This window comes from Citrus clementina, unplaced genomic scaffold, assembly GCF_000493195.1.
Source record: "Citrus clementina cultivar Clemenules unplaced genomic scaffold, Citrus_clementina_v1.0 scaffold_9, whole genome shotgun sequence".
NCBI classification, from domain to species: Eukaryota; Viridiplantae; Streptophyta; class Magnoliopsida; order Sapindales; family Rutaceae; genus Citrus; species Citrus x clementina.
The window spans coordinates 5659091-5670595 of NW_006261964.1; the positions used below are offsets into that span (position 1 = coordinate 5659091).

The 11505-nt window shown below is 33.7% G+C and overlaps 1 protein-coding gene across 1 annotated transcript; it reads left to right on the forward strand.

The window, feature by feature from the left end:
• Positions 1-369: 369 nt before the first annotated feature.
• Positions 370-11266, forward strand: LOC18032109 (serine/threonine-protein kinase tricorner). Its single transcript, XM_024179877.1, has 14 exons — positions 370-658; positions 1729-2120; positions 6050-6224; positions 6764-6847; positions 6927-7168; positions 7256-7475; positions 7838-7917; positions 8008-8092; positions 8770-8901; positions 8991-9104; positions 9249-9296; positions 9825-9909; positions 10567-10623; positions 10820-11266. Exons 2-14 carry the CDS (start codon positions 1900-1902, stop codon positions 10924-10926), a joined length of 1650 nt encoding a protein of 549 aa, XP_024035645.1. The 5' UTR covers positions 370-658; positions 1729-1899; the 3' UTR covers positions 10927-11266.
• The last annotated feature ends 239 nt before the right edge of the window (positions 11267-11505 follow it).

Consider the following 11505-nt stretch of genomic DNA (forward strand, 5'->3'; position numbering starts at 1 on the left):
TTGTATGTTAACATTAAAGCAATTAAGAAAGAGAATAATTATCTTTATAAAAGCGATTAGGCAAATTACTAATAATTCATAAGTTAATTTGATTAGATATTTTCTCTACTCATTTAATTTTGATACGTTGATGACACATATTGGATTGTATTTATCATCACTTGTATTGTACCCTCTAACGTAATGCTAAAACAAAAAAAGAAGGGTGTTTTGATGAATGGATTGTTTGACTTTATTCAATGAAAGCGTAAAAACAATCCACTCTATCTGAAATTTACATAAATTGAAGGGGCTTAAAGATATTTCTTAAAAGTTCATTCCTATTTCTCGTCTTATCTCGCGGGAAATTCAGCCCACATGTTGTAATTCTTGGACAGGATCCCGAAAACCTAAAATAGAAAAAAATGCAGAGCAAGAGTGAACAAAAACAGAAGTAAATATAAATAATTTTTTTTTTTTGGAGGGGAAAAAAGGGGGAAAAAAAAAAAAAAGAGCTTTAAGCGAAAGGAGAAGTAACTGAACCAATTAGAGACAGACATCAAAGTAGTCTTCAACAAAAACCAAGCATCATTTCGTCCCTTCGTTTGATATTTTTCTCGCTTTTAGTTGCTTTCATTTGTTGTGACCGAAAATCGCGGGTTTCTTTAATTTGTCTCAGGTTCGGTTTCTTACGGTTCTCTGCAGTACATTTTTTTTTTCACTGAGAAATGAAATCGGTGTCTCTGGAATTAATTGTCTGATTTGCTTTTTGTTGCGTGAAACTGCCTGAATTTAGGGTTTACTAACACGTGGCGCTCATTGAGGATTTTAATTTTGGTTATTTTTTGGTAATTTTTTGTTGTGTTGTAGTGTGCGTTTTTTTTTTTAGTTAACAGAAGATTTTGTTTTCGTCTTTGGTTTTGAGTTTTGAGAAGTCACTGTCTGTCTGTTTGGCTGGTGAGAAAGTGTGGGGGAATGATTCTGAGAAAATTGAAATTCAAGTGAATTTTTCGTTTGAGAATTTAGAATTGAGCATGTTAGTTATTGAGGTGCTGTGGTTTGTTTATGTATATCGAATTTGATTTGTTGATTGACTGTTAATTTTCGAATTTTGTAATTTTTTCAAAAGTAAAAGTTGAAGCTTTGTCTTTGTAGCTAGGTTCTGACTCTCTGATTGCTTGAGGAGGGAGTGGGTGTGGGAAATAGCTAAGAGAATTGAATGCTGGTTTTGGAGAGTCTTTAGCTCAAAGTTTTGGCCTTAGCAGAGTAGCGCTTTAGATCAGTCTTTGCATATTGAATTGCTTTCGGGTAGCAAATTAGTTGAATTCAGGGTTTGCTGGGTTTTGACTCATTGCTTGGTTGGTGATAGAACGTAGGAGAAGCTATATTACCAATCAGTTGGTGGTTTTGAATCATGAAAGTGTCCTTATCAGCTGGGTTTTTTTTTTTCCTGTTGTGATGATGAATGTTTTGACTGCTTAAGTTTTTATGTTGGTCTGGAAATGTAAAAATAATAAGGAATGGAAGTTTCGAAAAATGGAGACAATGCTAAGTTTATTTTTAACTAAGAAAAGAAAAAAAGGTGGTCATTGCTGTTTACTGATTCTCAGCTGCCGAATGTCGCTCAGCAGTCGACTAATTTTGCACATTACAATTTTCTTCTTAGAGTTGGCTAGACAAATATCAATAAGTAGGCATTTTGAATCATTTTAAGCTAATTGGATTTATTTCTCTTATTTCTCAATACAGGATAGCAGATCTTTGATACTCTGGGAATCCTTGATTCGAATGAACCTAAATGTTTCCGTTTGTGAAATGAGATTCTTGATTGATGAGAGTATATTTTTCAGTAATTTCTCAAATAATTTGTACATTTAGGAGTGTGACCGTCGGGGAAAGTCATATATAGATTTGAAAAAAATGGACTCTGCAAGATGTTGGTTTAACAAGCTGAGGTCAAAAGACAAGGTAAAGCCTTCCAAGAAAAAGGAAACTGCAGGCCATGGAAAGGAGGTGTCAAAAGCTCAAACAAGTGAAGAAGTTCCATCAAATGTTACCAAGCAGAAGGTTGCAGCTGCAAAACAGTATATTGAAAACCATTACAAGAAGCAGATGAAAAGCCTCGAGGAGAGGAAGGAGCGGTATGATTTTAGCGCTTATCTTCTTAGCAATGACTATTCCTGGTTAACTTTTCAGGTTCATATTGTTCATATTTATAGGTGACCGGCTAGTTTCTATTGGTTGGAGCGTATTATATACTTGCCATATTGCTATTGCAACCTAAACTCCTTTTTCTCTCTTAGAGCATTTTGTCTGTCTCTAAAGATGAATGACTGATAATGTTTTGTTCTTGGTCCTAACTCCCAAGTCATGATTCATATGAATTTTTTTTTCCCAGTGTTTAATATATATTTTTTCAACTCCAGGTGTCACATGGTACAATCATATTAGTTTTGTTGATTGAATTGGAAGTGATTGGTTAATGCAAATGGCATATACTGTGTACTGTGTCTGGATATTGACAAACTGTTGGTTCTAAGAGATAATATAGGCTGTCAAGACTGTGATGAAAGGTCATCAGGCATTAGATGGGTCCCTTATATTATACAAAAGGAAAATGTATTTCTCTTTCCAAGTTGACTTTCTTGGGGCCTGTTTATAACTTTACCAAAAAAGAAAAATGCTTACCATATGATTACACTCATCTACAAATTAGAAACAGAATGTTGGTTGAATCATCTTGTAGATGCTTCTATATGTAGTCTTGAATTGTTTCTCAACCTTAAGAATGAATGCTGCCCATTTATTTGTGTTGAAATCATCAAATGTGTCAGCTACATTGTTAAGTTGGTTACAAATATATACTTGCTGATCAAAAGGAATTTTTGTGATGCCAGTGCTAGAATGCTTAAATCGCCTTCAAGGAAAGTAGGAAAAATTTGAGAAGTTTTATAAGTTGTTTTTGGTTTGGGACATCTTTGGTTTTAAGTGGTTTTATGGTGATTGGACATCTGACTGTCTCAAGTTTGTCCGCTGAGGAATTTTAGTCGTCAAGAAGAATATTGCGGATCATATAGGCATGAGTTATTTCATGCATTGATGAAAAATGGGCAATACTCCCTAGAATCACCACTAGTGCTCCCACCTTTCAGATCAACGACAATTCCTTTTGAAGGATATTCTCAACTGAGGTCGAGGAAGAGCTTCAAATAAACATAACTTCGCGAATTTATGGGCTTTTTAGGGTCGGAGTATGATTACTAGTTTTTTTAATTGAGACAATGTTTGCACTTGAAGTGTTTTATTGCCTCTTCAACCTATTTTAAGTTAGAAATATTGCTTTAGCCATTCTGCATATTGCTATGCCTTCATCTGGTTTGGAGAGTAAAATTTTAGTTTGGGCAAGAGTTACAAATAAACTTAACTTTGCGAATTTATGGGCTTTGGAGGGTCAGAGTATGAGTACAATTTTCTCAATTGAGACAATATTTGCACTTGAAGGGTTATATTGCCGCTTCAACCTATTTTATGTTAGAAATGTTGTTTAGCGATTCTGCGTACTAGTATGCCTTCATCTGTTTGGAGAGTAAAATTTTAGCATGTAAAATTTTTTGGTCAACAAGATTTTCTTTGTTTACGAGTTCCATTTCAATTATTAAATTGGAGAATTGGTTACTTGGGCCAACAACACACCCCCCCCCCCCACACACACACACACAAAAAAGAAAAAAAAGAAAAACGAAATTCTCTAGGCTGTTAATTCTATATAGAAAGGTTGATAGAAAGTGTTTGTACCATTAGATTTGTAATTTGTTTATCTGAATTGGATTACAGTGATGATGATATTTGTAAAACAAACCAACCCAACCAGGGAATGCCATTACATTTGTTTCAGCTTGACTGCTCCTGTATTAGCTAATTGTTAGCTTTAAATGCTCCAATACCTTAACCAATACTTATTTTTAAGTGTAGTTGTTCTACCTTCATGAGCTTATACATTTACCGCAGTGGTGAACCATTTTTAGATGATGATTTGGATGAAATATTTTTATCTGATGCAAAAATGATTATATGCAGAAAAATATGAACAGTATAAACTTGCGTGGTAGGAAATATTAAGAAAATTATCACATCTAAAGAAAATATGTTTATAAAACAATTCGTATCATTCTGTATCTATGCATACTTTCCTGTATCTAATTACCATAAATTACTACACCAAATATGTATATATGTGAAAAAGAAGAAATATAGACAATCCCTTAATAAACTTGTAACAGTAAATATAAGAAAGTGAAAATGAGAACCACTTGAACAACATATAAATTACAATGATTGAATAGACACAGAAAAGTCTTTGGCTTTACCTTCTTTTCTCTACATAAAATAAAATTAAAATATAGTTGTTCTACAATTTATGGTGCTTGGATCTATTAAATTTGGTACAGAGGTTTCCTATTTCCCTAATGAATCAAGTCAGTGAAGCAACTTTGAGTTGTCAGCTAAGTCTTTTATATACCATATATAAAAGGAAGTTTCTTTATGATCTTAAGTCTTTACTTCAACAAGATTTGACCACGTATATTGCTTATAAATTCTTAGTGATTCTTTCACCTGATTTCCTTGTGGAAACCTAGAAAATATTACCTAATTTTAGATCCATAGTCTCTTTTTTCTGTCAATTAGGAAATTGCGTATTCATATTGTTACCTTCAGCCTGGCATTGCCTTGCCCATGTTTAGGAGTAACACTGCTAATGTAAATTGTTCAATAGATGGAAATGTACTATTCTAGTTCGTTTAAACCTAGTGAATGAAATTTTTTTATTATTATAATGTTACGTTTTCCAGATTTGTTTCTTTGTAATTTTTACAAAACTAATTGATTTTAACATGACTGAGCATTGGCTTTTGGTTATTATCTTACATTTAGTTGAAGCATTAATAAATATTTTCTATTTTTGGATTTTTGAGGGATGTTTGCTAGAAAGGCCAGGTTAGGCTTATAATTATTAATGAATTTCTAACTTGAAGTTCAATCGTTACTGGTGTTTTTGGCTCAGCTTAGGCCTGTTTGGTAATATGCGGCTCTGCTTTTTAGACTAGCTTGAGAATTGAGAGGATTCCGTCGTGATAGCGACCCCAAATACACATATTAACACAATTTTTTTAATAAGTGATTTCAGAATGCAGGTCCTCCACTGAAATAATTTTATCTTAAGTTCCTTTCAAACAAATTGACTGTTCTCTGGCAGTAAATGGAAGTACGAGAATGAGATCGATGGGTTTTCCAATTACACTATGCATTTGAGTTTTCTAATTTAAGAATTGAATTTTTATTTACCAAATAGGATAGTTGAATAACAGTGCTAACTTTGAATGCAAGTCTGATTCAGGAAATCCCCAAAAAAAAAAAATGTTGTATTGACAGTGAATGGCTAGTAAATTCGATTAAAGTTCTTTCTGTTCTATGCATCCAGATTAGTGATTTAATTTTAAGTTAACATTCTTGATTTATTTAGCTCAATCATGAAAGCTCTTTGTTGTCTCTTCGTAGGCATTTCATTGCCAAAACTTATAAATGTAAACCTTCAAGTTAAAAGTTCAATGAAAATTTTGAGTGAAATTTATTTGGGAATTGACTATTCATGGAAATAATGAGTTTCAGATAACTAGTATGTATTAGAGTTGGTATATGGTAGAGTTTAGGTTGTTGAATGGTATGTGATGAATGAAATACTAAGATGACTGGTCTGTTTAAGGTTCTAGGTTTCTGATGGCTGTCAAATGATATACAGTCTGAACTGAAGAGTTGAAATTGTGGTTATATCATTGGTAAATGCTCTCTATCAATAAATTCATGGTTTCCTTAATCGTTTAAGTATTAATTGCAATCAATATGACTAATATGTTATCTGCTGGGAAAAAGTTATATTACATGAATAATTTTACAAATCTTTGCTGGTTAAGTAAATTAGGAAATGAGATTAACTTTTTTTTTAAATGCTGTGTGTCAAATGTGATTCTTCAGTTATATTGAATCTTTAGTAATTTGATTATGACTAATGCAGACGCAATATTTTGGAAAAGAAGTTAGCTGATGCAGAGGTTTCTGAGGAAGAGCAAAATAATTTACTAAAGTATTTAGAGAAGAAGGAAACGGAATACATGCGCCTTCAGAGGCATAAAATGGGTGCTGATGATTTTGAGCCATTGACCATGATAGGGAAGGGTGCATTTGGAGAGGTATTACATTAATGATATATAATTTTTTGCCTATTTTGTAATTCATCAGGGAAATGCATTTGATGCTTTATTTTCTTTATTATTAGAATTTTATCTTCTAAATTTGAGGAATTAATTTTTTTTTTTTGACATTTCTTACATGAACCCATATACTCTGTCTCTCTCTAAATGGGGGTGGGAGGATGTTCAGAGTTGGAAATTCTGAAGTCATGTGTTGTTGTATAACGTTATTTTTATGTTGTGGTGTTTAGTCCACTTCAGTTTGTTGAGATATGAAATATATTCTTACGAAGTTTTGAAGAACCCTGATGTGCTGATATCGGACATCTAATCGCACTCAAATAAGAAAGAATAATAAACATAAGTTTTCCTGGATCATGCACATTTTTTTCCCTTTTGACTTAAATGCTCTCACTAACACAAATATTTCTACGTGTTTTTCTGTGTTGATTTCTAACTAATGCTGTGATAGCCCTTTTTTTAAATCTAGACTTCTTTAAAAATTCATTTTATAATTATTTTTCTTTTTGTGATTGCAGGTTAGAGTATGTAGGGAGAAGGCAACCGGCCATGTATATGCTATGAAAAAGCTTAAGAAATCAGAGATGCTTCGTAGAGGACAGGTGTACAATCAATTACGCCTGCTAGACATTTAAGCATTTTTTCAATATTCTTATTCCTATTTTAATTGGCAATATTCAGGTTGAACATGTGAAAGCTGAAAGAAATCTACTTGCTGAAGTTGATAGCAATTGTATTGTAAAGCTATATTGTTCCTTCCAAGATGACGAGTATCTATATCTGATTATGGAATATCTACCTGGTGGAGATATGATGACTTTACTGATGCGTAAGGACACATTGACTGAAGATGAAGCCAAGTTTTATGTTGGGGAAACTGTCCTAGCTATTGAATCTATCCATAAACATAATTATATTCATAGGTGAGTTCATGTTTGATTCATTTTCTACAATCCCAGTCTTCATATGTTGTTCTGTACGGCTAACCCTTAAACTGTTATATGTTACAGAGATATCAAGCCCGACAACTTGCTGCTTGATAGAAATGGCCACATGAAATTATCCGATTTTGGATTATGTAAACCATTAGATTGCAGTAATCTTCAGGAAAAGGATTTTTCTATAGGAAGCAACCTTAGTGGGGCTCTTCAGAGTGATGGACGTCCTGTGGCGCCTAGGCGTACACAACAGGAGCAACTGCAGCATTGGCAGAGGAATAGGAGAATGCTTGTAAGTTCTCTCCCATAATGTGTTTGATTTTGCTCTTCTACAGCAATGCAATTACAAATCATATCAGAACAACAGTGATTTACTGGTTCCAGTATTGACTATAGTTCAGGATCTGTCATCACTGGTAAAAATTCTTAGTGTGGTTGTTGTCACCAAGATTGTGCCATTTGATTTATTTGAAATTTACAATTTTTGAACATTTGATGCCCTGGAAGTCTAGTAAGGACCCAATGCTCCTTATCAACTCCTCCCCTCCTTTTTCCTTCCATCTTGTGTTCATTAGAGGTGGCTTCTTGAAGGGTAATATGGGAACCCCTCATTGACTACTATTATTTACATATTTGAATATTGTGAAATTCCAGGCTTATTCTACTGTTGGAACTCCAGACTATATTGCACCAGAGGTTTTGTTGAAGAAAGGATATGGAATGGAATGTGACTGGTTGGTATACTAAAAATGTCTTTTCTTTTTATTAACAATTTCATTTTCTTTGAGATATGTGAAGATGTGCTTCTGTTAATACTTCTTTAGGTGGTCTCTTGGTGCTATAATGTATGAAATGCTTGTGGGATATCCACCTTTCTATTCAGATGAGCCGATGTCAACTTGTAGGAAGGTAAATTAAGATGCTAGATGGTAATTTAATTTGATTGGTTTAGTACAGAGCTGAGCCCTCAGGCTGTGCTTATAAGTTTCTGCACTAATTCATTTATTAGACACTCTCTTTCGGCTTCAGTTTCTAAAGATTTTAAAAATTCTTTGTTCTTTTATATCAAACTTGATATGGATACTGTCTTGGGTTAAGTTGTTGATAATTTGGGTATTCCTTTTCTGTCTCTTGTTTGGGGTATACATTGAATTTTGTATAGTATTCAAATCTCTTCACAGTAGGGAAGATTCTAACTTGTAGTCTGCTTTCATCTTTATTTCTTCTATAACAGTATATTTGTTTCCTAGTGTATAAAATAAACTAAAATACATATCTGCATGCTTCACCAATGCGCTTTGAGAGATTTTGAAAAATGGAGCAAAGCATTTAGGCCTGCAATTGTTGCATTCAAAACATTTTTTTGCTCATGTAAATTCGGATGTGATTTTATTCCTGACCTTAACTGGTATTTTGTAACTCCTGATGTTTTCAGGCTGTTATGATTTGTTTAGCACCATTATGTTTCTCTTTATATCTTAATGTTTTGTTTGTTTAGTTCATGACTATGTACTCCTGATCCATTTGCAATGCTAATATGGTTAATAAATATTGTTTATTTTCTTGTCTCCAAATCAATTATGCAGATCGTAAATTGGAGAACTCATTTAAAATTTCCAGAAGAGGCAAAACTTTCTCCTGAAGCAAAGGATCTTATTAGTAAACTCTTATGTAATGTTGAACAGCGGCTCGGAACAAAAGGCGCGGATGAAATTAAGGTGTTGTGTGGTGTTCTGTTGTAAATTCTTTACGAGCTTTTATAGAGTTGATTTTTGACAAATTAACTTGTTGGCTTCTTTATTTTCAGGCTCACCCATGGTTTAAAGGGATTGAGTGGGACAAACTATATCAAATTAAAGCAGCATTTATTCCTGAAGTCAATGATGAGTTGGATACTCAAAACTTTGAGAAGTTTGAAGAGGTACTTTGGAACTATATGTGCAAATATGTCTATTAACTGTTTAGATTGCAGTCTTTTAAAATTATTTCTCACTGTTCATGCAAATTTGTTGATGCGTTTAGATTTCTTTTGTTTCATATTTATTTCTCCTGATTCTTTGTTCAGGCTGACAACCAAATTCAGACTTCAGCAAAATCTGGTCCATGGAGGAAGGTCAGTGCCTGTTGTTTTTATTGTATGTACTGATAGTCTAAAAGCTGATTTAGAAATATCAATAAGCCAAGTCCTTTCTGTGCAAATGTACAAGAAAGTATCCCTGTTATTTTTGTCCATTATTTGTTGCACCTCTGTTAATGGTTCATCCCTAGAGTTTCGAAGAATCTGCATTTTCCTTCTGCTTCAGCATTATTTTATCTGAAAGAATCAGGAGATGAGGTCTTTCCAGTATAGGTGCATTAATATGTATACACACTTTCATCTCACTCCCCATCGCATATTTGCTATCATGTGGGCCTGTTGCTTTTCACCGAGTAGGTGATATGCCCACTAAATATATATTTTTATATACATGTGGAGTACAATATTTCATCTACATCTGAGTGTTTGGCTGATTGTTTGTCAGCATTTATGTAGAAGTTATTGCTTTGTAAACCGCAACTGAAAGATGTTGATTTGTCACTGATACAGTGGATTCTGGATACATGTTTATTTTGTTATTTGCTGTTTTGTCCTTTGCTGCAGATGCTTTCTTCCAAGGATATAAATTTTGTGGGTTATACATACAAGAACTTCGAAATCGTAAACGATCATCAATTACCTGGGATTGGTAAGCTGCTGCTTTTCTTTTGATTTGCATGTACATCCATTACTAATTTTTTAGTTTTTTGATTTTCAACTCTGAAAATGTTTTTTTTTCTTTGATTCCCATTTCACACATCATGTATGGAAATATGGAATCTGAGTCAGAAAAGGGGGTTTGCTAGTGATGAAATCTAATGACATTGCATTAACATGTCGCTCTCTCATTTTATATTCCTCGATTGCTACATCTTAGTTCTACTGATTTCAGTTCAGTGTTTGGATTGGTTGGGATACCATAACATAGATTGTGGGGAGATGAGAACAATAATTAGTCTGGCTTAAACTGGAAATGTTTTGTCAATTTCAAGTCTGCATCAAGTATTCCCTTATGTCTGAAATTTGTTCACTTCCATATCAAAGATAAGTATTAAGTTTAAATTTAATAATGATGAATCATGCGTAGTAATAAATTTAATAATGATGAATCATGCGTAGTAACTAGGTTTTGTCCCACACTTGGCCGGCTGATCTTATTAATTTCGAACATCAATTTTATATCTTTGCTGTGGTCTCTGTATTTGTAAGGAATGCAACTCAAGACTTTCGGAGGTATAATCTTTGTAATTTTCAAGTTTGACTAAATAGTGTTTTATGTGACTCTTATTTGGTATTCCATGCACAGCTGAATTGAAGAAGAAAAGCACAAAACCGAAGAGGCCCTCCATCAAATCTCTCTTTGGTAAGGGTCACCGACTTCTTTCCACCCCTGCTTTCATTGGTGGTTGTAAATATCTCCACTTGCTGACACTGACCCTAAAGTACTCGTGCACTAAATATATGAAATATTACATCCTAGGAAACCATTATATTAAAAATTAGCATTTTCCCAAGGCGTATTTCTTTTTCTCTTATTAATTTGATTATGTATGTTTCAGAAGATGAGTCGGCTATGGTGAATCAACCTGTTCATGGGGGAAGCTTTCTGAACCTTTTGCCTCCCCAAATAGAAGTTCCCGAGAAGGAGGGTAAATCTTCCCAATGAGCTACGCTGTTATTCTAACATCAGATGAAAAAGCTTTAAAAATCAACAAAGAGGATTTTGTTCTCAGGCGAATAGCTTTTGGTTCTACCGCTCCCCGCATTTCGTATTTATAGATTGGAAGTTTTAGGGGTGAAGGCCCCCAAAAGAACGAGTGGTTTGAGATGCTAATTGGCTTTCGGATTAGCTAGCAAGAATGGTGTTCTTTGTAAAATAGTATTTATTAAGTAAATATTCTTCCAAATTTGTTTCTGTATCTTTTGGCCTTGCCATTTCATCTAATCTGCGTGAAATTTGTGTAGCATTGTTTTAATTGTAATTATTCTTGATGTTGTTTGTTTGATGATAGGTGTACACTTTATTTCGGTATGGAGTAAAGAAAGAAAAGAGGCCGTTCTCTTTGTCTCCTGCCTGTTTAATCACAATGGTTGGATCTTGTTTGTGCATGCAATGGCTTCTCCGTTGGCAAATGCCCTCTCCCCCTTTTCCTTTCCTTCCATCTTTTGGTTGCAAACTTGCAATTGGAGAACTTATCGCATATTAAAGAAAAAATTGTTTTCCATATTTATACAGAAGCAAAAC